This window comes from Pipistrellus kuhlii, unplaced genomic scaffold, assembly GCF_014108245.1.
Source record: "Pipistrellus kuhlii isolate mPipKuh1 unplaced genomic scaffold, mPipKuh1.p scaffold_m20_p_6, whole genome shotgun sequence".
NCBI classification, from domain to species: domain Eukaryota; kingdom Metazoa; phylum Chordata; class Mammalia; order Chiroptera; family Vespertilionidae; genus Pipistrellus; species Pipistrellus kuhlii.
This window is the reverse complement of record NW_023425562.1, coordinates 58636974-58664158: the sequence shown is the minus strand read 5'-3', so window position 1 is coordinate 58664158 and position 27185 is coordinate 58636974. Positions and strand designations below refer to the sequence as shown.

Below are 27185 nucleotides of genomic sequence, written 5' to 3'. Positions count from 1 at the left end.
GGCCACTCAATGTATAATTATCTTTTAAAAAGCAATTTGTCTTTTACCCAAGAATCACAAATATTGATATATTTTGTAGCTTGTGATTGTTGACATGTAAATGTGTAAGGTCCAACAAATATTTCTCATTTCTTTTAAAATAAAGAATGGATGATCTAGGAAAATGTGAAGTACAGTATTATTGTTAGATAAAAACAGCCTTTGAAAAATTGAGGAGGATGAAAGGATATGAGGAAATATAGGACAATTGGGAATCCCTGAACACAGCTGGTTTGCAGAACATTAATTGTGCCTACCTTCTGACCACGCCTTTGGTTTTCCTTGTCACTCCGGTGTCGGCAGCAGGTTCTCAGAAATAAGGGACTTAACTAACCACCCTGCTGCTGCTGAGGGAACATGTTGATTGCATCAACATGTTGTGTTTCTTCAGCATGTTTACATGTTCCCTAGTTTGCATATTTATTCAGTTTTGCCCTTAGGCAATGACTTCAGGGGTAAATATTAAAGTGACACATAATCTCTAAGTCGTTGGCTCTTTCAGCCTCCAAACCTCTCCAACCCTTCACATGATCTTTTCCAGGGAGGTTTTACGTGCAGTTCCCGTCAGCTCTCCTGGGCTTTGTCGTCTCCCAGGTGACACTTGTGGGATCTGGAGCTTGGAGAGTCTCCTGTCTGCACACATCCTGTCCTTCCCAGTTCTCATTTCTTCTCCTCCAGTGGTCCTTGTTCCTTGGGCACTGCTCTTCTCTGGCTTCCTCTTGCCTCCCTCGCCCTTTTCCGTAGCTGGGGTCTCCGCAGGGATTCATGTGACTATCATCTTATTAGCATCTTGATTCCCTCTAACTGGCCTGTAACTCGCTGACCTTCCTCATGGCACAGTCCTGTTATTTCAGTTTTCTGTGTTTGTTTGTTATTTCCTCCAGTTGCACTGTGCTGGAGAGAAACCAGACATCAGAGTCACTATATTATACATTTACAAAGTTTGGGGCTCAGCCACACCCTTGACACCCCCCCCCCCCCCCTCATGTCATTCTTTTTTCTCATTCTTTCCCCAGTCTCATCCTACTCTGCTTCCTCTCCACCTGAAGTTCACTTCTTGGTTCATTAAGAAAATAAATCACTGGATAACTGCTCCCTCAACTTTCTGCCTCTTACCTCATCAAGTATTGAGAAGTCATAACTATCTATACACATCTCTACCCTCTTGAGTCACAGAGGATACAAGGCAATCACCACAGGTGGTCATGGGATCTGCTGTAATAGGCTGTAAGCGTTTTCCTGCCAGAGCTGCGGGAGAGCTGCCGATTGCTCCCTATGGCGTAGTTAGAACTTCTCATCTCTGGCTTTGGAGATGAGTTTCTGTGTTAAAATTGGTACAATCTTTGGAGAAGGGCAGGTTAAATCGCCTCCCGAGAAAACATTGCTCATTCATGGCACAGTCAGGGCTGAAATCTTGTGTTTTTCGGCCTGTTTTCATGCTTCCCAATTTGTATATTTATTCAGAATTGCCCTTAGGCAATGACTTCAGGTGTAAGTATTAAAGTGACACACAATCTCCAGTTGTCGGCTCTTCCAGCCGCCAAACCTAACCAAACCTTCACATGATCCAAATCTCGCCAAACCTTCACACGTGTTAGAATTAGTAGCATTGCCTTAAGTATTCAGTAATAGTAAAAATACTTTAGGTAAATTTTTTGGTAGTTAAAACTAAGTTGATAATGGATTTATATAAAATACACTCTGAAAGGTGCATGAGAACAGACATGGAGAGTTAAGTCCTTCTGTCTCATTCTGATCCCCTCTCTAGAGGCAACCACTTTTCCCAGTTCTTGTGTTTCTTTTGTGTAGCCTTCTGGAGATCATCTTTAAGTTTGTTTTTTAATTGTGAAAATTCAAATATAAGAAAGTAAAAAAATAAATACTCATATGCCAGATAGCCAGGCCTAATAAATCCAAACATGTTGTTTTTGCTTAGGATTAAAAAATTAAAAAAACAAAACAAAACATTTTAGGTTTGCTAATCTCACTTCCCTCCCTCACTCCTAGAGGTAACTGTCCATATTTTTACTTTTGTATTATTGTATGTTTATCCTGTATAATAGCCTAATATCCAAATCGAGCCAATGGAAGACTGACCGGCGGAATGACTGGTCATTATGCTGAGTACTGACCACCAGGGGGCAGACACTCAATGCAGTAGCTGCCCCTAGCCTGCAGGTTGTGACTGGCAGTGGGAGGGTGGGGGGTGGGGGGGGTGGTGCCAGGCCAGCCAAGGTGGGTGCCAGTGGGGTGGGGGGGCATTGCTCTGCCGGTAACCCCACAGATTGGCCCTAATTGCCGGCCAGGCCTAGGGACCCTACCTGTGCATGCGTGAATTTTGTGCACCGGGCCTCATGAAGTCACATACCATATTGGCTGCATGATTTTTAAAAAATATATATATTTTATTGATTTTTTTTACAGAGAGGAAAGGAGAGGGATAGAGAGTTAGAAACATAGATGAGAGAGAATCATCGATCAGCTGCCTCTTGCACACCTCCTATTGGGGATATGCCTGCAACTCAGGTACATGCCCTTGACCGGAATCGAACTCGGGACCTTTCAGTCCACAGGCTGACGCTCCATCCATTGAGCCAAACCGGTTTCGGCTTGTCTGCATGATTTAAAATCTTATTTTAAAAAGATCTCTTGTGGTGTGTGTTCTGCAGCCTAGTTGCTCATTCAAGAATATATTCTCATGCCACATTGACTAGAGTTCAAGTGGCTAGAGTTCCTTTTTAAAAATTTTTTTTATTTTTACATATATTTTTTATTGACTTCAGAGAGGATTGGCTACCCACCTGCACACCTACTATTGGGTTGAGCCTAGAACCCAGGCATATGCCCTTGCCTTGAATCGAACCTGGGACCCTTCAGTCTGCAGGTGAACGCTTTTATCCACTGAGCCAAACCAGCTAGGGCTAGAGTTCTTTTGTTTTAACTGTTCTTTTATTTCTCTTTAAACACATCAGAACTTGTTTGTAAATTCTGTTGATGTATTAGTTGTGTACTGTTAAAAATGGGGTAGAATAGGCTGAGAAATGGCAATGCTGGACCATAGTGCATACACTTCTTCAACCTGCTAGATGCCCACAAAGTGTTTTTTCTAGTATTTGAGCCTATTTACATTTCTGACAACAGAGTTGGAAAATTTCTGTTTATCCACAGCCTTGCCAACACTTGGTATTATGGAACTCTTTTGTTCTGGCCTTATCTAATGGGTGTGAAATATCACCTTAAAAGCCAAAAGGAATATGCCACAGTTTGTTTATTCACTACTTAAGGGTGAATGTTGTTTCTAGGTTTTGGCTGTTGTAAATAAAGCCATGGTAAATATTTATAGATAGGATTTTGTTTGAACATAGTTTTCACTTCTCTGGGTACATACCATGGAGTAATATTGCTGGGTTTACATAAGAAATGGCCAACTGTTTTTACAAAGTGGTCATGCCATTTCACATACCTACCAGGAGTGTGTGATGGTTCCAGTTGCTCTGTGTCCTTTTCACACTTGATATTGTCTTAGCAGTTTTTCTATTATAGTCATCAGAGGCCTGGTGCATGAAAATTCATGCACTGGAATCGGGGAGGTCCCTCAGCCCAGCCTGCCCCTCTCACAGTCTGGAAGCCCTCAGGGGCAGGAGGCAACCCAGCGATCGGGGGAAGGCGAGGCCCCCATCAAACCTCTGCTGCTGCCACTATCGGAATCACAAGCCTCAGCCGGCCCTGGTTACCTGAGCCTCGGGCAGCCGCCATCCAAGGCTTGCCTATGGCCAGCCCTGAGTGGCTCGGGGCTGAGGTGAACTGGGGAACTCCAGAGGCAAGCCCCCCGGCGGGTAATGACTTTCCTGCATCTAAACCCTCCATGCATGGCCTACCGTGTGGGCACCAGGTTCCCAGTGCCGTGCTATTTTTCTGCTGTCCCTTGTATTCTTGGTGCTGACCAGGACACCCTGTAATTTGTATCTTGAGTTTGAAGAATGCTGTCTTTCCAATGCACTTACTTTGAGAGCTGGATAAGCTTGTTTGTAGCTTGATGCTGAATTCTGCCACATACTGTCAGCACACATTCTGCATTGTACTTTGGGATTAGGAGTAGCCATCCATTAAGTGTCTGCCAGAGAAGCCAATTTAATGAGTCTTTTTTAAAAATAGCTATGCTATTCTGGGATGGCTAATTAAAATAAAACCACCATTTTACTGATTTTACAGAAAGGAGGTGAGAGGGATAGAGGGTTAGAAACACTGATGAAACATCTATCAGCTGCCTCCCATTCACTCCCCACTGGGGATTGAGCCTGCAACCAAGGTATATGCCCTTGAGCCTGAGACCCTTCAGTCCAAGGGCCGATGCGCTCTATCCACTGAGCCAAACCAGTTAGGGCCAATTTAACGAGTCTTTGATAGTCAAGTTGAACAGTGAATTTATTCATCTTATCCAGATGTTTCCCCTTTATTATGATCCTTCCATTTGAAGGAAAAGAACATTCAACTGGTTTGGAATATGTTCTGATCCATTTCCTTCTGAAAATTTAGTAAGGGTTATTGCAAATGTTATCTTACTAGATCTTTTTCTCTCCTTTTTTTCTTACTCTTTTAAAAAAATATTTTTTTACATAGAGAAAAGGAGAGGGATAGTTAGAAACATCAATCAGCTTCCCTATGCACACTCCCTACTGAGCCAAACCGGTTTCGGCTCCCTTTTTATTTTATTCTTTGTTTATTACAAAGTAATTTTTGTTCATCTGGTAACCCTAAGTCTTCTGTTTGATTTACTCAGTGCCCTACAGTTATGAAACTGAAATATCACCATGTAACATTTATTTGAAAGGCAGTTAAAGATGATCACCAAATGTGAAAGGGTATTTTTGTTTTTTAAAAAACATAGTTTAGATTTTGTCCTTAAAGGGAAAACATAGATCACATATTATATTAATTATATTCAATATTTTTTTTTTTTTAAAGAGGAAGGGAGAAAGAGAAACATTGATTTATTGCTCCACTTATTTATGCATTCATTGGTTAGTTAGTTCCTTATGTGCCTTTTAAAAAAATATATATATATTTTATTGATATTTTACAGAGAGGAGGAAGGGAGAGAGATAGAGAGCTAGAAATGTCGATGAGAGAGAAACATCAACCAGCTGCCTCTTGCATACCCCCTACCAGGGATGTGCCCGCAACCAATGTATATGCCCCTTGACTGGAATCGAACCTGGGACCTTTTAGTCCGCAGACCGACGCTCTACTACTGAGCCAAACGACCAGCTGCCTCTTGCACACCCCCTACCAGGGATGTGCCCGCAACCAATGTACATGCCCCTTGACCGGAATCGAACCTGGGACCTTTCAGTCTGCAGACCGATGCTCTACCACTGAGCCAAACCGGTTTCGGCTCCAATGCCTTTTTTAAAACAAAACAAAACACTTCATTTTCACCCGGACTGGGTTGTTCAGTTGATTAAAGTGTCATCTTGATACACAAGGTTGTTGGTTCAATCCCCAGTCAGGGCACATTCAAGAATCAACCAAGGAATTCATAAATAAATGGAACAACACATTGTGCTCACGTGGTCTCTCTCTCTCTCTCTTTACCTCCCCCCCACACACACACATACACACACATACACACACATATATACTAGAGGCTTGGTGCACAAAATTCACGTTTGGGGGGTTGTGGAGTCCTTCAGCCTGGCCTGCACCCTCTCCAATCCAGGATATCCCTCCTGCAATCCCAGACCTCTGGCTCCTAACTGCTTGCCTGTCTGCATGTCTGATTACCCCTAACCGCCTCTGCCTCCCAGCCTGATCACCCCTAACTGCCTTCCTGCTGGTCTGGTTGCCCCTTAAGTGCCCCCCTGCTGGCCTGATTGCACCTAACTGCCCTCCCCTCCTGGCCTGATTGCCCCTAATTGCCCTCCCCTGCTGGCCTGATTGCCCCTAACTGCCCTTCCCTGCTGGCCTGATTGCCCCTAACTGCCTCTGCCTTGGCCCCTGCTACTGTGGCTTTATCCAGAAGATGTCCAGTCTAATTAGCATATTCAGAGAGGAAGGGAAAGGGTGAGAGAGATAGAAACATCAATGATGAGAGAATTATTGATCGGCTTCCTCCTGTACACCCCCTAATGGGGATTGAGCCTGCAAATTGGGCATATGCCCTTGACTGGAATTGAACCCGGCACCCTTCAGTCTGCAGGCTGATGCTCTATCCACTGAGCCAAACTGGCTAGGGCAAATTTCTCTCTTTAATTTCTTTTTACCTTCTTTGTGGCGTTTTGCTGCTTATTTTTTCTTGTTTAATTGTAAAGGTGTTTTTACAGCTTCAATTTAATCTTTGACCCAATGGTTATTTGGGAGAAAGGATAAAAATTGTGACATGGTTAGGCTTTCTTGGTTGATAATAATTTTTTTCTCCTTTTGGCAACATAGTCAGACAATGAGAAGTATTTTTTTCAGGGCTGAAATTTTCATTTGGCATAATGATCAGTTTTCACAAATGCTCTTTAGTCATTGAAAATAAGAGTTCTGTTTCTATGGGGTGCAAAGTTTAATACCTATTATATTAGCACTGTCTTATTCATTTTATTGGCCAGGTTCTCTAATGTATATAAAGTAAAATTAACGATGTGCTCATACCCCTCTTGCTCCTAATCTCCTTGGATATAGTTATGTTTATGAGGTGTGGTCATTTCTTCTATATTGCTAACCATTAATGTTCAGAACATAAAAACTGACATAATATTTTCAATGTGAATTTTATTATTTGGTAATATAAAATGATCATCTTTTCTCCATTTTATACTTTCTGGCAGGAATTCACTGTCAGACACTCAAAAGATAACAGTAAAGCAGCATTAATATTGTTTTGTCTTTATTTCACTTTGTTTTATTCTGTAGTCTGTTGCAAATTCTAATAGGGATTTTCTTTAAAGAATATTTTTAAATAGCTAAAAAAATTTTATCTCCCTTAATTAAAGTAAAAAACATTTTTTTTTAACACCTTCTCTAGTTGTCAGAGCTAAGATCTGATATTATTTTGCCAATAAGGCTTTAGTTTAGCATAAGTCCCTCTTAATGTACTCTTGTTTAATCTGCTTTATTGTTATTAATTACATATTTTATATTGGGTAGCATGTGCTTACAGAATTATTTGACACTTGCATTTAGTTTTATAACTGGGTTTATGTTCCTTATTTAATTTTGTCCAGATCTTGATGGTTTTGGTTGGCATCCATTATTAGCAGCCTTGTATATTAGTGGCCTCTCTGAATCTTGCCTCTTATGTGGTTGGAATAAAGTCTATTCTATTTTTTTCCCCCTTTTCTTTCTCAGCCCAGGCATATCTGAGATTGCATTTTTGGTTTTTTCATATGAAGGCCAACTTGTCTGGGTATAAAATTCTGTGGGAAAACTTTTTCCTCAATTCTCTGTAGATCTGCATTTTCTATTGACTTCTGGCATTTAATCCTGCCTTGGAAAAATCCTGGGGCTCATCTTAATTATTGTTGCTATTTAAGTAAACCAAACATTATCTCCTTTTCAGTATTTCTATAACATTTTCATCCTGTAGTTAAATTTTTTTTTATCAAGTATAAGTTTCTTCTCTCTGATTTTGTGATATTGATGTGCCCCTGTATTTTCTATACTGAGATTTTTTTCTTCAGAATAGTTTTTTTTAAACCTATACTTTTGTATTTAATTTAAGTCTGTTCCATTTGTTCTTTTTTTTTTTTTGAAGATGTGTATGTGTGTGTGTGTGTGTGTATATATATATATATATATTGATTTCAGAGAGAGGAAGGGAGGGGGAGGGAGAGATAAAAACATCAGTAATGAGACAAAATCATTGATGGGCTGCCTCCTTTGATTGGCTGCCTCCTGAATACCCCCTTCGGGGGATGGAGCCTGCAACCCAGGCATGTGCCCTTTACCAGAATTGAACGTGGGATCCTTCAGTTCTCAGGCCGACATTTTATCCATTGAGCCACACCAGCTGGGGCTGATTTGTTCTTTATAACAAAGTTTTATTGAGATAAATTTCACATATCATAAAGTTATTCCATTTGAAGTGTACAGTTCAGTGCCTTCTAGTAAATCAGGTTTGTGCAGACGTTACCACAATCAAATCTTAGAGCCCTTTCTTCCTCCCATGAAGAAATCCCCAACTGTTAACAGTCACTCCCTATTCTGGTCCCCCATTTCCACCACGGCCTACCACTGACCTGCCAAGTCCAGTAAAGAAACACTGACTCCTCATGGCGCGGCTGTGCTCTCTGCTTTTCCCCCTGGTGGTTCTCATCTCTGAACTGGTACTGCCTTTCAGGCAGTAATTCAGGCAACACCAGAGTTTCTCCAGCTTACCTTCCACCTTTCAGTTTTCTACAGTTTCACTTCTCTTTATTTCTTCTCAGTTAATTTTGTGATTTTAGTTTCCTTAACAATTCTTCCCTACCCCCTTGGTTCAGTCCATTTTCTTGAATCATCTGATCTTCTTTCCTGTCTTTTCCCCTCTTTCATAGCAACTCTTTTGTTTGTTTTTCATTCTTTTCTCCTTTGTTCACATTGAACTTTTCTTTGACTTTCTGCAGTAGGATGTTTCTGAGGTTAGTGATTTCACAGAGCATCTTGAGGACAGTCCTTGTGTTCAGGATACAGAAACTCGGAGTACTTTTTTGTAGGCTACGTACTGGGTTGTTTTTCTTCTTGCTCACTGAGAGTGGACTGGGCATGTTCTGGTCTACCGGGCATGTTGACCTGATGGGTTGGGTGTGTCCTATAGCACTTGTGGTGAGTCTCCTGCCACTACACCAAGCATGCCCAACGCCCGCGGGCTGTGAGTTTAACATGTTTGCCCACAGTTAAAGTACGTGGCTCTCTGCCTTCTCCCCAGTTTCTACTGTGGTTGCTCCCCCAGTGAAGTGGCATCTTCCTCTGATGCTCACTGCTGATTTCCTTAAGTTTACTCCCAGGTAAGTAACACTTAGAGCTCCTTTCCTCCGGGAGCTGTCCTGGCATCTCTTCTTTCTTTATCCCAGAAACCCCGTCTTCCGCGACGTGCTTGGTTGCTGGTAGTGCCCCTTCTTCTGGCGGCTTCTGTGAGCCCTGTGGTTCCTGTCTGGATTGGAGAACTGTAGTCTGGGGTTGGGGAGATGGAGGCAGGGATTTTTCCTGACAGCATATCCCAAGGGCGGGGAGGTGTCTAATCCCAGGTTTCTGGCAGGTTCTGGCCTGGCCTCAGGACTAGAAAGAATAAAGTCTGACTGCAGATGTGGCTTCTTCCCTCTTACCGGTACTTCACTGTCAGTCTGCGTTTGCCCCTTTTTGTGTCTTCATGGGCACTTGCACTGTTGACTGGGGCCTCTGTCACTGGCACCTGCACACCAGATGCCTCATCTGACTGGGCTCCACTAGTTAGTGCTCAATAGTACAGCGATTTTTTGGCATTGCCTATCATTTAAGGAAGAGATCATACCTTGAGATCGATTTTTAATCTTTGAGAACACTTGTCTTTGGACTCCCAAATGGGGAAATGAAAAATTACCAGAGAGTAAAATTAATTCTCCTTTTTGCTGAAGCTGAAAGCAGTGTGGGCGGACTTGTTCGTTTGAATGGAAGGATTTGGAAAGATAAGTTTTAACTTCCCTTATTTGTGTGGGTTTGAGAAATGTAATCCCAGCAACTACTTGGTTTCCACAATAGAATATCCAGCCGGCTGTCTAGAGAGATGCAGACACGGTAAGCAGGCTGTGCTAAGGCTTGCAGCAACCGTTTTTAACCAGGTGGTGGCTGTTGTGTAACAGAAATGGATAGCATTTCTGACTAGTGGTGTGGTTATACAATTTTGACAAGCCTGTGGGTTATAAAAGCAGAAAGTCCTTCGGCACCTGAAGTGTCTCTTGCTGAGCATTTGAATGATCACAGTCTTGCAGACACCAGTACAGATGAAAGAATATTTTCATGGATAGGCTGTGAGTTCCCCCTGCAGGTAAGACCATTTCTGGGTACATAAGCTTTGCTTTGGGGAATGAGTGCCTTTGTGTCTGTATGTGTCTGTGCCTGTGTGTGCATCTCTCTGTGTCTGGTTTTCTGCAACTATATGGCTGTGTGTGTGTGTGTGTGTGTGTGTGTGTGTGTGTGTCTGTGAGGTGGGTAAGGAGCCTGTGGCTCAAGTTTGCCCAGCTGGGTTACTAGAAAATCTCCAGTCTTTTTCAGTGCTGTCAGGCATTATTTAAATATGAATAACTATTAACATCTAGGCAACTTTTAGAAGTTACTGCCTTTCATTAAATATGGGAGAAAGAGGGGTAATAAACACCTATTACAACAACTTAAAAAGTCAGATTCAGTGTTTTTAGTTGCTCATTTACCTTATTCTCTGAGTAAGGGCCAGTCCGGGGATTTCCAAGTTGGCTTGATCTTTTGTGTTTGTTTTTGAGGGTTGGAGGAAAAGCACACAAGCCAAAGGATCGTAGATTAAACAAACTTGATGAAGGGCCTGGAATCTCTATAACTGACAACATCTATTTTTAATCTTTTTATAAGGTTTTGGGGTTATAAAAATATCAGGTGCAGACACACACACAATTACCTGTAGCACAGGACTCCATAAGTGATCGCAGTCTCTGAATTGAATAGATTTTTTTTTTTTTTTATTAACTTAGAGGTGCATGCTTCTTTGCAGAAAAAATGTGTATAACATATTCACAGGCGTGGGATATAGATTGAAGGTTAGGAAAAAGATAATTTTGATCACGGTGTATCTGGTGTTAATCTGGAGAATAATTACAGTGTCCCAGCCCCAGGTAATTGCAGTGCAGTTTAGCCAAACCACTCTTCAACCGTCAGGTCATCCAGCAGGGCAGGTGAAATTTCAGCACACCCTTTTCCTTCTCTTGGGAGAGTCTGTGAGAAGGAGATGGAACTCTTGGTAGACCGGGCTAGGGGACAGTGGGGTTGAGGTGGGGAGAAAAAGGATATTGCAGAGGAGATTTGCAAATAGAATTTCTTCCAGACAATTGGAAGACAGTAGGCAATTGAAGAACTAAGTAAATGTGCCAAAGTCGAGCAAAACTGAGTAGGTGTAATGGGTAGCTAAGGAATAAGGGAAAGGTGGAGCTAGACATCTCTCTGCAGATGATGGAAGGAAATTTGGATTTGGCACTTGGGACAGAGGAAAGGTTGAAAACATGCCAAAGAGGAATGATATGGTCTGAAGAGTAATTCAGGGAGAGGGCTGATAAGTACATTGAACTTGAGGTGTGGAATGAGCAGTTATTTGACACTTAGAGGCCTGGTGCACAAATTCATGCACAGGGGTACAGGGTGTCCTTCAGCTCAGCCTGCACCCTCGCCAATCTGGGATCCCATTCACAATCCAGGACTGCTGGCTCCCAAGTGCTCACCTGCCTGCCTGCCTGATTGCTCCTAACTGCTTCTGCCTGCCATCCCAATCACCTTCCTAACCATTCCCCTGCCAGCTGGATCGACACTTAACTGTTCCTCTGCCAGTCCAATTGCCCCTGCCTTCCCCTGCTGGCCTGGTTACCCCTAACTTCCCCTACCAGCCCGATTGCCCCCAACTGCCCACCCCTGCAGGACTGGTCCTCCCAACTGCCCTCCCCTGCAGGCCTGGGTCCCTCCCAACTCTCCTCCACTGCAGGCCTGGGTCCCTCCCAACTCTCCTCCACTGCGGGCCTGGTTCTCCCCAAGAGCTTTCTCCTGCAAGCCGTGTCCCTCCCAATTGCCCTCCCCTGCTGACCCAATTGCCCCTAAATGCCCTTCTCTGCTGGCCTTAAGGCCCACAACTGCTCTCCCCTGCTGGCCAGCTTGTGGTGGCCATCTTGTGTCCACAGGGGGTGGCCATCTTGTGTGTTGGAGTGACGGTCAATTTGCATATTACCTCTTTATTATATAGGTTGCTTCTCCTAGCACACGGGCAGCAGTGGCAACAGTAGTTGGAGGTGTCGGAGGAGCCATCAGCTGTGCTGGAAAGGAAGGATGGAGCTGGGAGCTAGAGCAGTAAGGAATGGGTAGAGGGCTAGCAGGGCAGAGCCATCCCCTGGAAGTTACCTTGGCACCCAAAGCTGTCCTTGTACTATTGTAGAATGTGAGTGAGAAGGGGCATCAAATGGCATTTGGAGATGTGGAATAGGTAAAGCTTCTTTCTTTCCGCTCCCAGACAGTAACGGGGCCCGGCGTTCCCTGGCTTCCTCCAGAATGACCTTCAGAAATTACCTCTGGTTGCTCATCTTCAGGTCCTTGTTCTGCTGGTCTCCAAGGGAACAGGAGCAGCTTTCGCACTCCCAAAATAATTGCTGCTTTTGCCATTTGTCCTTGGCTTTTGTCCAAGGTGAGTCAGCCCTTCTGTGCCTGTCTCCTAAACTCTGGAATCAGTAACCATCCTTCTCAGAATTTTGATGAGGCTTACATGTTTGCACCACAAAATATTTGCTTTCAATTAGGAATCATCATGCTCTCTACCCACCTCATCCAACGGATAGGATAGGCAGTCAGTACTGCACTTTTTATGTTGTCATTAAAATTTTGTATAAAATTAACTTTTTGGTGGCACCAGTAGTGACTGATTAAGTAGTGTTTAAATGAAAATAAAAATCATTTGTTCAAGAGATGATACATTAAATCACACAGTAGGAATAAATGTAGTAAAACCCATCTTGATTCTGTTTGACTTTTTTTCAAATATACATTTATATTTTAATTCTGGTCCACTGGGTATACCCTTTGCTTCACTACTTCCCCCTCTCCCTTCTCTTGTCTCAGCCACATGATTTCCTCGAATAAACCTGGAGGGCAGGGATTAGGTTTTGTTTCTCTATATTACTAACTGGCCTATGGGAAAACGTTCAGTTTTCTCTAAATATTTGAATGCCTTTCCTGTGATGGACACTGTGTTCCTGCCCCTATTCCTTCCTGGTTGGGGAGCTGGACAAAGAGGCTATGTGTCTTGGAAACATGTAAGAAGGGTAGCTAACCCAGGAGTGCTTCTTGGAGGAGGAGTATTTTTGAGCTAAGACCTGGGAATTGCAGGTCAGTGTGGACCAGGGGCAAGAGAGGCATGGTAAGGATGATGAGTCTTAAGGTCTTGTCATAATTTTATGTAAATAAAGTTTCTGAAAGAGATTTCTAGTGGATGCTCTCTGCCTACAACATTAAATCAGAAAAACAAAGATTGCTGGTGACTTTGTATTTTAAAGCCCCCACACCAACAAGATGTCTGCAGCTTTGACCTTTTTTTAAAAAAAAAATATATATATTTTATTGATTTTTTTTACAGAGAGGAAGAGAGAGGGATAGAGAGTTAGAAACATCGATGAGAGAGAATCATGGATCAACTGCCTCTTGTACACCCCCTACTGGGGATGTGCCTGCAACCAAGGTACATGCCCTTGACTGGAATCGAACCCGGGACCTTTCAGTCTGCAGGCCAACGCTCTACCACTGAGCCAAACCGGTTTCGGCTGCAGCTTTGACCTTTTACTGTACACGCGACTATCTTTTTCCTAACCGGGTAGTCGATGATTCAGTACCTTCTCATTTATGGAGATTGGCCATTGTTTTTCGTGACTCAGCCTGTGTAAACCAACATCAGCAAACAGCCATGCTGGGCTGGATTTAAGTGCTTTTTTAGGACTTGGAGTTTATTTTGGAACTAGAGCTTATTCTGTACCAAGGGCTTTTAGGACCAAGTCTGTAGGGTCTTCTGAATGCAGGGCATATTCTTTAACATCTGTTTTGTTTTTATCATTTGTGCATTTTACTTGATGCATCAACATTTTTTGTTTCCAATTAGGAATCATGCTCCCTACCCACTTCACTCTGTATATGATCCAGGAATATTTGCCACATCTACCCAACAACTTTGTGTCCTCTCTTGCCCACCGTTGAGGTCCTCCTCCATTTTTAAGTGACTTTTAAGTAATCCAGCGCTGTTCGCCCAGGGGCCCCTTTCTTCCACCTTAGAGCAGGATTGTTACTATGGGGCAAGTGAGTCTACCCTGTTTCCCCGAAAATAAGACAGTGTCTTATATTAATTTTTCTCCCAAAGTTGCTCTAGGTCTTATTTTCGGAGGATGTCTTATTTTCGGGGAAACATGGTATCACAGATTTTTTTTTTTTAATATGTTTTCATTGATTTCAGATGAAGGGAAAGGGAGAGAAAGATAGAAACATCCATGATGAAAGAATAATTGATAGGCTGCTCCCTGCAATCACCATACTGGGGATGGAGCCTGCAACCTGGGCATGTGCCCTTGACTGAAATCAAACCTGGGACCAGTCAGTCCGCAAGTCGACGCTCTATCCACTGAGCCAGACTGGCTAGGGCTTATCACAGATTCTTATTGTATCATTTGCATTTACGTTTTCTATGTAGTATTCATTCAGTGTCATCTGTTTGGGGTAAATGTGTATCATTAGCAGTTACTAAGAACCTATTCTGTGCTAAGAGCTGGGAATATAAAGATGAATTGTACACAAGGGGACTCTACTCTTGGGGAGGGTTCTTGGTGAATAATTCATTCAGCTGTTGAATGCTTTGGACTAGGGACTACTAGGTGCTGATGATGTGAGGGCACGATTTCTTAATTTCAGGAGCAGCTCAGCCCTTAATTCCTCTTTAAATAGGCCCATCATGCTTCCAGATCAGGTGGGCCCTGGTGGAGAGGAGAGAAGGGGAGGTGGCCTTGAAAGGCCGGTTCCTCCTGGGTTCTCAGTGGGTGGTTTCCGAGATGGAACCTGGTCCCTAATCCTGGGTTCCCTCTCAGAAGTTCAGGTTTTATCTGGCTTATTTGTTTTTATTTTTTTCAGAGAGAGAAACACTGACTTGTTTCATTTACTTATGCATTCCTTGGTTGCTTCTTATGTGTGTCCTGACCAGGGACCTAACCTGCAACCGTGCATATCTGGTCAGTGCTCTAACCAGCTGAGCTACTTACTTAGCCAGGACTATCTGGCTTATTTTTTAATTTTCTTCCTCTTAAGAGAATAAGTCCACAAACTAAAACAGTGACAGAAAACTGGCACAGCTCATGGGGTATAGCAGGAGGTTTTCTTAATTTCTTCTCTCTTTCCTCCCTCCCTCGGCCCCTCCCTCCGTCTGTTCCTACTCCCTCCTCCATTTATTTATTTATTTATTTATTTACTTACTTATTTACTATTGGGGTGACATTGGTTAATAAAATTGTATAGGTTTCAGGGGTACATGGAGGTTTTCTTTATTTTATTTTATTGGGGTGATATTGGCCAACATGAAGGTTTTCTTTATTACAGTCATTGAAGTGGGGATGGTTTATTTTGGAGCTCGATAGATTTTTTAAAAATATTTTTTTTTTATTGATTTCAGGGAGGAAAAGAGAGAGAGAGTGCAACATCAACGATGAGAGAGAATCATTGATTGGTTGCCTCCTGCTTGTTTCATGCTGGGGATTGAGCCTGCAACCCGGGCATGTGCCTGTCTGGGAATTGAACTCTGAGCACCTGTTTCATAGGTTGACGCTCAACCACTGAGCTACTTGGGCTGGGCTTGGAGCTCGATAGAATATAAAGAAAGCCACTCTGAGGCCTTCATTCTGGGCACTCTTACTTTTTTAGAGCAGGGATCGTATAATATTAATGCCAGTCACCTTTTACCACTTTGGCAGATTATTGTTATGGGAATATTAGTTGAAGCTCAGTAAATAACCTGGTTTAAATTAGGTTCTTGGAATATGCCTTTTATGTTACCCGGCAGAACTTTGGTTATTTTGGTGACTTTTATGCCGTATTTGACTGAGCTATACATAATACAAAGCTTTTTACCTTGAAACTGGGTTACCCTTGTGAGATGTGCTCTGAAGCTTTTTGTTCTGTTAAGTTTAATCTTTTAAACAATTCTGTTTGCGATCCACTAAGCTGATTTCATGGCCCACAAGTGGGTAGTGACTTGCAGTTTGAAAAACAAGAGCAAGAGTTCTTAGAATGTTTTGGAAAAGGCTGTAGGATGACTGGTGTTTTTCAGTTACACCCTGTTTGCATAACCATTATCACAAGATCAAACAATAACCATGCTTTCACTCATTGTGCTTAAGTAGAATAATGACAGCTAGGATCAGTCCTCAGAAGTGTCAACTCCCTAAGACAGGACCCTATGTATTAGGCAACCATTTAAGTAAGTACATTTAAAGGGGGTTGATCACATACAAAGAGAGGTTATTTGTTCCAATAATCTTTTTCTGGCTTGGGTTAAAAAGGGTTCGGTCAAATGACAGCATTAAACAGAATTTAATGGAGCAGCCTCAGCTCAGCTATAATCCCCTAATGATGGGATTTAAGCAGAGAACCATGAATTGGCTTTTAAAATGTGCTTTATCATCGAACCTGGCCACCTCTGAAAGCTCTTGTTTGTCTTGGTAAAAACCAAACTACCACTTGGCCAATAGAGGTTTTGAGTTCCTTTATCCCAAAGTCTTCTTAGTCATATTCTCACTTGTCCGGGTAGGGCTATGGAAGCAGAGAAAACAGCTCTATTCCACACCAGGCCACCAAAGGTGTGGGGATCTGAGGACCATTAGCACCAGAACATTGTGCATTTGTTAACAGTGATGTTTCCTGGGTTCCAACCTATGTGGGAGAAGACACTTAAATTTTTTTCTTCTTCAAAAATTGATTTTATTGAAGTATAGTTTACATATAGTAGACAGATATACATATCAATGGAGCCACCAGAATCACAAGAAGATGTCTGGTTATTGAAACCTCTTTTATAGATCTTAGTAATAGTTTATAGTTTTATTAACCTCTTTCGTGGCTCTTAGTTTATAGTTTATGTACGTTTTTGGTTAAATGTATTAAGTATTTAAAGCCATTATTGTTATTTTAAACAGAATTCCTTCATCCTCTCACTATTTCTGTAAATACCTTAGGTTTTGTGTGCCAGGTGGCCTCTGTCACTTGTTCTTCCTTGTTGTTTATAACCCTTTAAAAATGTGAAAACTATTCTTTGCTGCGGGCCATACAAAATCAGTCCAGGCAAGTAGTTTGTCATCTTCTGATCTACATGTTTATTGCTGGCATCTGGGGTGTGTTTAAGTCAACATCAAAGGAGATTTGCTCATCTATTTCCTACCTGGCCATTTATGCATAGATTCTTTCATATTTTCTTATCTCTTGATATGGTTATAATTTGGTCTTTTTCTTTCAAACACTTCCCTCATCTGTTAGTTGAATGATAGCAGCAATGTCTGCACCCTGCCTTCTCCTTGACATTAAATGTAACTATTGTATCTCAGACAACAGGTGTTTTTAAAGATTTTTTTCATTGATTAGAGAGAGAGATCAATATTTGTTGTTCCATTTATTCATGCATTCATTGGTTGATTCTGGTATGTGCCCTGACTGGGAATTGAACCCACAATCTTGGCATATCGGGACAGGGCTCTAACCAACTGAGCCAACTGGCCAGGGCCCTTTTAAAAAGCATCATTTATTCAGTCCACAAATTTGGGGAGCCTTGCCAAATTCAGCATTGAGAGTTGGGACTGTAGGCTGTGAGTACTGCCTCTTGTTCTCTACCTGTCGGACAGACATCGTCTCACTGTGTTAGAACCATCTTTATGGTTCCCAGACACGCAAAGAGGGGTGACCACAGGAAGCACTGATGGGGCTCCCCCAAGGGAAAGGGTGCTTGTTTGGGAGGGACTGCGTGTGCAAGAACCCAAAGGCTAAAAGAAGACCCCATGCCTCCAGCACCCGAAAGACAGAAATGACAGCATAGTGGGGGCCAAGCTTCACACAGTGAACTTGTCTGAGGAACTTGAGTGTCAATTGTGACCTCATCAAAGAGCATGGCAGTTTCCATAGCATGGCTGTGCTGGCCGCAGAATGGACAAGTGGTAGAGATGGAACACAAAAATGACAAGAGGCTGTTGTACTGCTGACGAGAGGATGGCGTGGGCTGTGGAGTGACCAGACTGCACAGGTCTGAGGAGGGCGGGCTTCATCCGTCCCTGCCCCTCAGGGCTCCCTCACATCACAGGGAGGGCAGGGACTGCACCGCAGGTCAGGCAGAGACAGCGCTTGCAGGCCAGCTGGCCTGGGCTGTATTCAGAAGGTTGGCTGTTAATTGAGCATAATTGTATGCATTGTTTGTATAAACATGGTTAGGACAGGGGTATTGACCATAGTTTGATCTTCTGCTGCTTATCGCTGTGCATCCTTTGGCAAGTTACTTAACTTTCCCGAAGCTCTGTTTCTACTTTTGTAGAGTTAGTGTGCAAATCAGGTAATACCATGGAAGAATAATCCATTTGCATAATGAGAAGGAAGAGATGCGCCTGGCACACATAGGCACTTTGCTGCAAAACTGTTACTACTCTAACTGGGTGTGCTCATCACTTTCATTGTTGAAACCTGACCTTTCATCCTTCAGCCCCTCCTCCTCCCTTTGCCTTGAGGTTAGGGCCAAGATAGCAAGTGGCCTTGTTGGTTTTTCTTTCCCAAGGAGAAAGAAGAGGGTGATGGGGGACTGTGAGTGGGTTGCCCCCTGTGTCAGATACCCTGGGGGATTTTGCCTTTTGTTTTCACGAAAATTTTAACACATTGAATTCCACTCTCCTTTTTTATCTTTTCCTGAGCTTGCCTCCGAGCCTTGGCATTGCCCCACCCCAGAGCTGAGTCTGCGAGGTTGGAACACTCTGATCTCTGGTTGGTGGTCTGTTTCTGCCCTTGAGGCTGTCTTCACTTCCTCACTCCCGAGTCCTTGGCTGTGGAATGCTGTCACGTTAGGCCTTCCAAGGATGCGTTTCTTTGTTCTGCTTCCACTGTCTTCTCCTCTTCCCTCCATTTGCCAGACTAGGATGCCCGTCTGGCCCAGGCTTTGCAGTCCTCTGCCCCAGGCCCTTCTCAGACATCCTGCCCTGCCCTTTGTTGGGCCCCCTCCCCTCTTGTGCTCATTTGAGTTTTCCGGACACTAAAGGATGCTGCTGTGTAAGAGATAGGCAGGAGGAGGGGCTGGGTCCTCCCAGTGCAGCTTGTGAGAGTCAGTTAAACGCCTGTTACGGAAAAATGTGCAGACTGCTTGGTGGAAAGGGGTCTTGTCAGGATGGAACTTGTCCCCTGTGTGCCTGATGCTGGGGACAGTGCGGAGGGTGAATGTCCATGTCCGAAACAGACATGCAGACCCAGTTCACCTGGGAGAGTAAATGTCTTCTACGTTGAAAAGTCCATCCTTTTGCCGTGGCCGGGTAGCTCAGTTGGTTAGAGTGTTGTTCCGATACACCAGGGTTGTGGGTTCAATCCCTAGTCGGGGCACATATAAGAAACAGCCAGTGAATGCATAAATGAGTGGAACAACGGGCTGATGTTTGACTCTCTTTCCCTTCCTCTCTCAAACCAGTTTTATAAAAAAACAAAAAAAGTTCATAATTTCCCCTGAAGTTAACATGGGTCCTCATGGATTGGAAAGCTCTTCTGGCAGGATTGGGAGCTTGTGGGCGTCTCTGAATATGACTGTGTGGCATGTGGTCTTGTGAAAATCTAGCAGTATTTCACCATCATCTTTGCCTGTCATATCTTTTGGAAAACAAGCTGCTGGCTGTCAAGGTAAAGGTCCCTGGAACTACTTCAGGCAGCTCTTCTTAGGAATGTTCATTGTCATGTTATATCTCCCCTCTGCCCCCAAGATCTGGGGAGGTTATGGGTGGCAGCAGCTAGATCAAGATGCAGATTGTTATTTTTTGAATTGTTGCAGAACACGTTAATTAAAAATGAAGGAAAAAGATTAATTCTAAGTAAACACACAGTCTCTGTCAGGGCCACCAGTAGAGCCTTTAGGGTTTTCTAAGTGATGTTTGTAACTTCCCCTTTGAATACAGAAAGCCCCCACTTTTATGCATCGGAAAGTGCAATAAAGTGGGTCTTCATGTCCCCTACAGATAGCAGAAAAGATGAGGAAGAAATGTAACAATCCACTTGTCCCTGTTCTTGAAAGAGGAAAGTTATTTAAAAAGTCACTAACCCCCAGCAAGTCCCATGGGCTTATTCCATTATGGGCTTTGCTCTGTTTGGTGATAGGCATGTCCCTGCTTCTCAAACTGGCACACGTCTCCCTCGGGGGACGTGATCTTGTGGGAAGGACCCACGTGACACCTTTGGGATGCCATTTTTGGAAGAGGGAAATATCTTTTTAAAAGTATATATACACAACATAATGGGTTTATATTTAATATAGTACTTCTCTCTGTGGGTGTATTACTCAGTTAATAAGGCTTTTTTTTTAAAAAAAAACACATTAAACCTTTTCTCCATTTTAGGGTCAACACAAAGTGTTTTTTTTATGTTAAATCTTATTATTTTTAACTAATATGAGCATTTATTCTGATAATTCCAGCATTATGGGAAAGCAGCAGGCCATCTGCAAAAATCTGATCTCTTACATTAAATCTTTTCTCCATTTCAGTATTAGGTACATTGAACATACTTTTTTTTTTTTTTTTTTTTTTTTTTTTTTAATATATTTTATTGATTTTGTATAGAGAGGAAGGGAAAGAAACAGAGAGACAGAAACATCGATGAGAGAGTCATTGATCAGCTGCCTCTTGCACACCCCCTACTGGGGATATGCCCGCAACCAAGGTACATGCCCTTGATCGAATCCAACCCGGGTCCGTTCAGTCCCCAAGCCAACGCTCTATCCATTGAGCCAAACCAGTCTCGGCTGAACATACTTTTTAAAACCTTCCCTCTCTCCCCCAAATAAATTAAAGTTTCAAGTTTTGATGGGCTGTATTTCATACCTAAGTATAGTATTAATTTTGGGGATAACAAAACAGAAATCTAATAAAAAATATGGAGGAAAGATTCCTCACCGATGCAGAAGGCAAGTGACTACCCCTGAACAATGGTGACCTCCTAGGGTTCCGGGCAAGAGCTTCCTTTTTCGTGTGCTTTGCGAATTTTGATGCTATGAAATATTATTTATGCAAATTCCAGCCAGCTTACTTCTCTGACCTTCTCTCTAACTAGCAGATATAAATGATATTCTGCATATTCAGTGCATTATCTGTTTTGAAAAAACACCATTTTTTTTCATTTAACACTTAGCAGTTTATTCCCATTTAAAGGAAAACATCTATGAGTGTAAAATTACCCTATTTACTGCTTCTTGGGAACTTTCAGACCCAAAGCTCAGTTTTTAACCTCAGTAGCACACATGCATCCAGGGCAGGCTGTGATTCAGGAGGCCCTTCAGTGTCACACCTGTCCTTTTCCCTCCTGTGCATGTGCCCCAGACAGACACAGGTGCCTGTAAGGCCGACAGCCAGACCTAATGAGCGACGGCATCTCGGCTTCTGCTTCAGCCACGGGCAGTGCCAAACGCAGTGCAGCGAGGACTGAGAACCATTGTATAGAGACTGGGGCCGTGATGTTGGGGCCTTAAGGTGGCTAGAGCTTGAGCACTGAAGGTTTCAAACAAATGATCTGTGTGTAATCCTGTCTGACTTGCCATGCTCCCTTCTTGGAGCTCTGAATGCTTAGGCCACGAGGTTCCAGGAAGCAGCCATTATAGGAATGGCCGGGAGGGAAATATCTTTAAGCCAGGGTTTCTTTCTTAGCACTGTTGATGTTTTGGGCCAGATAATTCTTTTTTTTTTAAATATATATTTTATTGATTTTTTACAGAGAGGAAGGGAGAGAGAGAGAGAGCTAGAAACATCAGTGAGAGAGAAATATCGACCAGCTGCCTCCTGCACACACTGGGGATGTGCCTGCAGCCAATGTACATGCCCTTGACCGGAATCGAACCTGGGACCTTTCAGTCCACAGACGGACGCTCTATCCACTGAGCCAAAGCGGGCCAGATAGTTCTTTACTGTGGGCTTTTTCCTATGAATTGAAGGATGTTTAGCAACACCTCTGGCCACTACTTGTTGGACACAAGTCATTCTCCCCCAGATGTGATGACCAAAAAAATGTCTCACTGTTGCCAGATGTCTTCAGAGGGAGAAATCACCCCTGGCTGAGAGCCACTGCTTTAAACAGACATGATATGAACGAGAATGCAAAATGTGCATGAACATTTAAACCAAAAGAGCCACCTCAGAAACAAAGGAAAAAGATGTGTGTACCCAGCTCCTCTATTGCTTAATAGTCCTGGCAACTATTTTGACTCTTGAATTCTGTATAAATCTTCCTCTTTTTTTTTTGTTTATATTTCAAAATTTCCTGGCTCACCCAAAGTATTCATTGAATGAAAAGTGCCCTTAACAGAATTCCTTGAACAGGAGGCTTCCTACTTGTATTTCTGAACGTCTTATAGGTGTGACTCCACATTCGCTGGACAGCTTGGCCAGGTTTATTCATTCTCAGTGGGAAATTAATTGGTGCTAAGACCTGACATCATTCCAATCAGAGTGCCAGTGAATGTGCTCTCTGTCCTTCTCACCCCTAGGAGCCTGCTTGTGCTCCTTTTCCCCCCATTAAAGTGTAGGCATACCTGGGCATGTTTTATTTTACATGTGCCAGCCCTCGAAAGGAGGGATCCTTTGTGCCTTTTATTTTTGAAGCCGTTGGGTGGATCTTGTATTCTCCAAATTATACTCCTGTTGTTTGAAATTGAGGTTTTTATTTTCTCCTTCACCAACACTTGGCTGCACAGGATTCTTTCAGTAATGTCCTGCTTTTGACTTTCGGTTAGGTTTCCTGTTAACCGGCAGCATTGCACTTTTCCTTGTTAATACAGCTTCTCTGAGGCTCTTAGAGCGTGTTAGGTTCATCTTGGGCCCAGTAGTGTGGATCTCCTCCCTCCGCCCCCCTGTCCCTTAATCTCTCACTATTTTACCTCCCTCCATTGTGGGGGAGGCTATTGGATTTCTTCTTTATGTTTATGTTGTTTATATTTAATGGATATTGAATGTTTTGGTTCTATGTTTTGTGTGGTATTCTATCCCATTTAAAGTTCATCTTGCCACTTATCTGGAATTCTGTGTGGTCACTCGATCCTAGATTGGTTTTATCCCCTCCTTTTTTTTTTTTTTTTTTTTTAAGTGTGTTGAGTGCCTTTCACTGCCTTTAATTGGGCACCTGTAGGGAATTTAGAATTTTAACCCTTTGCACTCAGCTGTCTCCTCTCAGGGGACATCGGAATTCTAGCATATCACTCGGATGTCCCCTCTCAGGGGACATTGCAGTTTACTAGTGATTACGGGGAATTGAGTTAATTCAACGCACGTTTCGCAAAGTAGCATCGAGTAGCTGGTAGCCAATGTCCAGAATGGTTCGGAGTGCAAAGGGTTAATATCCAGCCAGTCATAGTAAACTGGCTGTAACTGCGCGGTGCAGTATGGTTGCCATTAGCCAGAAGTGGCTATTTAAATCAGAACTAAAATGAGATACAATTAAAGACTCCATTTTTTTCTCTTACACTTGTCACATCTTATGTGCTCAGTCGCCTTGTGGGAAGTGACAAGGCAGATGTAGAACATTTCCATCGCTGCAAAAGGTTCTGTTGGATAATACTGGGCTATAAAACATAGACCATGATACACGTCAAAAAATACCGATTTCTTAGTCCCCAGTATTCTGATATTTTTAATGAGATATGATCTCTCCAGGGGATATTGAGAATCAGTGAATGACTGTAAATGCAGAGGAGTGGGGGACTTGAAAAGTGTAAGAAAGTAATACGTTTTTGGATGTTTGGGCATAACTTGTACTTGGCTTTTCCGAAGGAAAATGCGATGACCATGTGTCTTGTGTTGTTTCTGTGCTTGTGGTGACTTGGCTGCTCTCTCTCTTCTAGGTGCTGAGAGATGGTGCTTGTGGGGTTCATCTCTGCCTGAGAATCCGGTGCTCTAGCTGCCAGAAAAGCCAACTCTGAGCCTGGGATCGCTGCTTGAACAAGCCTTCTCTTCCAGCCAGTGCAGCCCCACAGCCAAACCAGCCGCTTTCTCTTAATGATGGGTATTGGTAAAAACACTACATCCAAATCCATGGAGGCTGGGAGCTCAGCGGAAGGCAAATACGAAGACGAAGCGAAGCACCCTGCTTTCTTCACCCTCCCGGTAACGGCACGCCCCGCCCTCCTCTCCTCTTGGATCGCTCTAACGTGGTTTCTGTACTGAGTCAACATAGGATTAGCGTTAACACTCATGTTTGCAGTGAGGGCTAAGGCTCTTGAAAGCCAAATGCTTCTCACGTGAGCCAGTCTTCAGGAGCCCTGTTGGCTGCCCATGGTTTTGGCTCTGTTCTCTGCCTAGAGCTCACCTGGTGAGATTAACTCCAGGAAGGAAGCATGTGTTGTGGTGAATGTAGTAATGCTGGCCCAGTGCTTACTCAACCTGGGAGGATGTCGAAAGGCTTAAGTTTATCTCCAAAATTGTGTTCTTTTGAAATCGCTTATAACCCAACTTCAGACTTGTATTGCAATTCAATGTGGGAGATTGAATGAATGACTTAATGAACCCAAATGGTCATGCTTTGCACTATGGCAGCAGCATCCAAGATAGAGGTAGTTTTACTGGACAGGTGATGTCACTCCGTAAAGACTGATGATATGCATCATTATATTCGCTGCTAGTATTTTCCAGATGTAGGATTATGATTGGATGTGTAGAAAGTTACCTACAGTGTTGGTTTAAAAAAGAAAATCACTTGCCCTGGCTGTTTCGCCTCAGCGGATGGAGCATCAGCCTGCGGACTGAGGGGTCCTGGATTTGATTCCTGTCAAGGGCACATGCCAGTGTTGCAAGCTCGATCCCCAGTTGGGGGCGTGCAGGAGGCAGCTGATCAATGATTCTCGCTCATCATCGATGTTTCCATCTCTCTCTCTCTCTCAAATCAATAAAAATATATTTAAAAAAAGAAAACCACTCTTGAAAGGTCAAGATGGTGGAGCAGGTAAACACAGTACTCACCTCCTTACATAACCACAGCAGAATTTCAACTAAATTCCAGAAAAACCATCATTCAGGTGGTTAAATTGAAACCTTACAACTAAGAATTAAAGAAGAAGCCACAATGAGTCTGGTAGGAGGGGCAGAGCCACAGAACAGGCTGGTTTGACACCTATGTGTGGTGGTTTTAATTGGGAAGGATATCTGCTACAGGGGCCCCTGTGAGGAGCAAAGGATTCAAACTCCCCTCCTACCCACCCCAGCCACCAGACCCCTCAGTTCAGGGTTCCAGTGCTGGGAAGAGAAGTTCCCATAACTTAAGGCTGTAAAAACCAGTGGGGATTGTGGCTGTTTGACACGAAGGGATGCTAAAATTCCTAGGCAGTTCCTCTTAAAGGGCCCATACATGGACTTACTCAGACTCACTTCCTCTGAGCTCCAGCACTCCAGCAGCTTGAAAGGGTCCAGGTACATATAGGGAGGAACTAAATTGTCTGGCATCAGTAAAGGAACTGGAGGGCAGTTTTCTCCCAGACAAAAATGCTGCAAGAAGCCATTCCTTTGCTGAGACCTCCCCACCATATAGCCAACAGGTGCCATATCTGAGTCTCCATTAACCTAGCCCACATATTCGCCCTGCTCTTGTGATTCTGAGGCCCTGCCCCACCCAGTTTACAGCTCCACCCAATCTGTTTGCAGTGGCTTTTCCATATGAAAGGCCGATCCTAGTTCAGGCTTCAGATTTCTCTGAAATCTCTCAAACAAGCAGCAGCTGGCCTCAGTGTGCCCCATACCTCTTGATAAGTGGTCCCAGGCTTGGTACTAGCAGCAGATTGCCAAAGTCCACAGCTTGGCCTCTCCTAGGCGCCAACAAGCCCAACACAAGTAGCAACCACCTGCAGATCACTCTAGCTCAGTGGTTGGCAAACTCAGGAGCCGCGGTTTGCTATTCTGTTGACTAATGAGTTTGCCTACCACTGACCTAGACTCTCAATTCCAATAATTATAGGCTGTTGTTGTTCCTTGTGATTAAGCCCCTATCCCAGTGGTCGGCAAACTCATTAGTCAACAGAGCAGCAAACCATGGCTCAAGAGCCACAGTTTGCCGATCACTGCTCTAGCTTATGCTGGATAGCCCCAGGCAAGGCACAGGCAGTAGCTGACTTTTACCTCATGGAGTCACCAGAGCTAGGGCACCTGGTGGTCAGTTTCAGACCAGGCCAGATTACAGACAGCCCTATCACATCGTGAGTGACACCCTCAAGAGGTGGACTCAGTGTGCACCAAAACCCCACTGAAGCAACTCCTGCTCCATCAGAGCACAGCAGCTCTTTTGCTGTAGTCGAAGAGAGGGATCCTTTGCCTATTGGGTTGGAGGTAAATCCCTCCCAGTGATGCCAAGAGTAATCAAGGTTCAACTACAAGAGGACAGTGCACACAAACAGGTGCATCTAGAGTCACCAGCTCAGGTGACTGGGGAGGCTGAGCCACTGGGCCCTACAGGACACCTACTACACAGGCCACTCTACCAATCCAGGGGACATAGCGGCTCTACCTAATACACAGAGCAAACAGGGAAGCAGCCAAAATGCAGAGACAAACATGTCACAAGTGAAAGAACTTAAGAAATCTCCAGAAAAAGAACTAAAACAATGGTTATAAGGATGTTCAAGAAACTTAATAATAACTTCAAGGAATTTAATGAGAACCTTACAGAACTTAGAACATCAATGACATAAAAGAGAATCAGTCAGAAATAAGCATACACTAATTGAAGTGAATAATTTACAAGGAATCATCAAGCAGTAGAGTAGAGGACACTGAGGATCAAATCAGCCATTTGGGATATGATAAAGCAAAAAAAAAAAAACAAAAAAAAAAACCCAAAAAAACCCCACCCAATTAGAATAGCAAAAAGGAAAAAGAATCAAACAACATGAAGATAGTGTAAGGAGCCTCTGGGACAACTTCAAGTGTACCAACATTCCCATCATGGGGGTACTGTTAGGAGAAAGGAGGGAGCAAGAAATTGAAAACCTACTTGAAAAAAGAATGACAGAAAACTTCCCTACCTGGTGAAATAAATAGACTTACAAGTCCAGGAAGTACAGAGTCCCAACCAAGGCCCACACCAACACGTAATAATTAAAATGCCAAAGGTTAAAGACAAAGAGAGAATCTTAAAAGCAAGAGAAAAGCAGGTTACCTACAAGAGAGCGCCCATATGACTGGCAGCTGATTTCTAATAGAAACTTT

The 27185-nt window shown here is 43.3% G+C and overlaps 1 protein-coding gene across 4 annotated transcripts in view; it reads left to right on the top strand.

The window, feature by feature from the left end:
- The window catches only part of SLC23A2 (solute carrier family 23 member 2), a 123121-nt gene that overhangs the window by 26775 nt on the left and 69161 nt on the right, over positions 1-27185 (top strand). For 2 of the 4 annotated variants that reach the window (XM_036417637.2, XM_036417639.2), the window contains one exon: positions 23837-24098. In XM_036417637.2, coding sequence (XP_036273530.1) covers positions 23991-24098 — 108 coding nt within the window. In that variant the 5' untranslated portion in view covers positions 23837-23990. Of the gene's footprint in view, positions 1-10004; positions 10028-10990; positions 11001-23836; positions 24099-27185 lie in introns of those variants that run through there. The other 2 variants (XM_045574797.1, XM_036417638.2) reach the window with 2 other exon arrangements.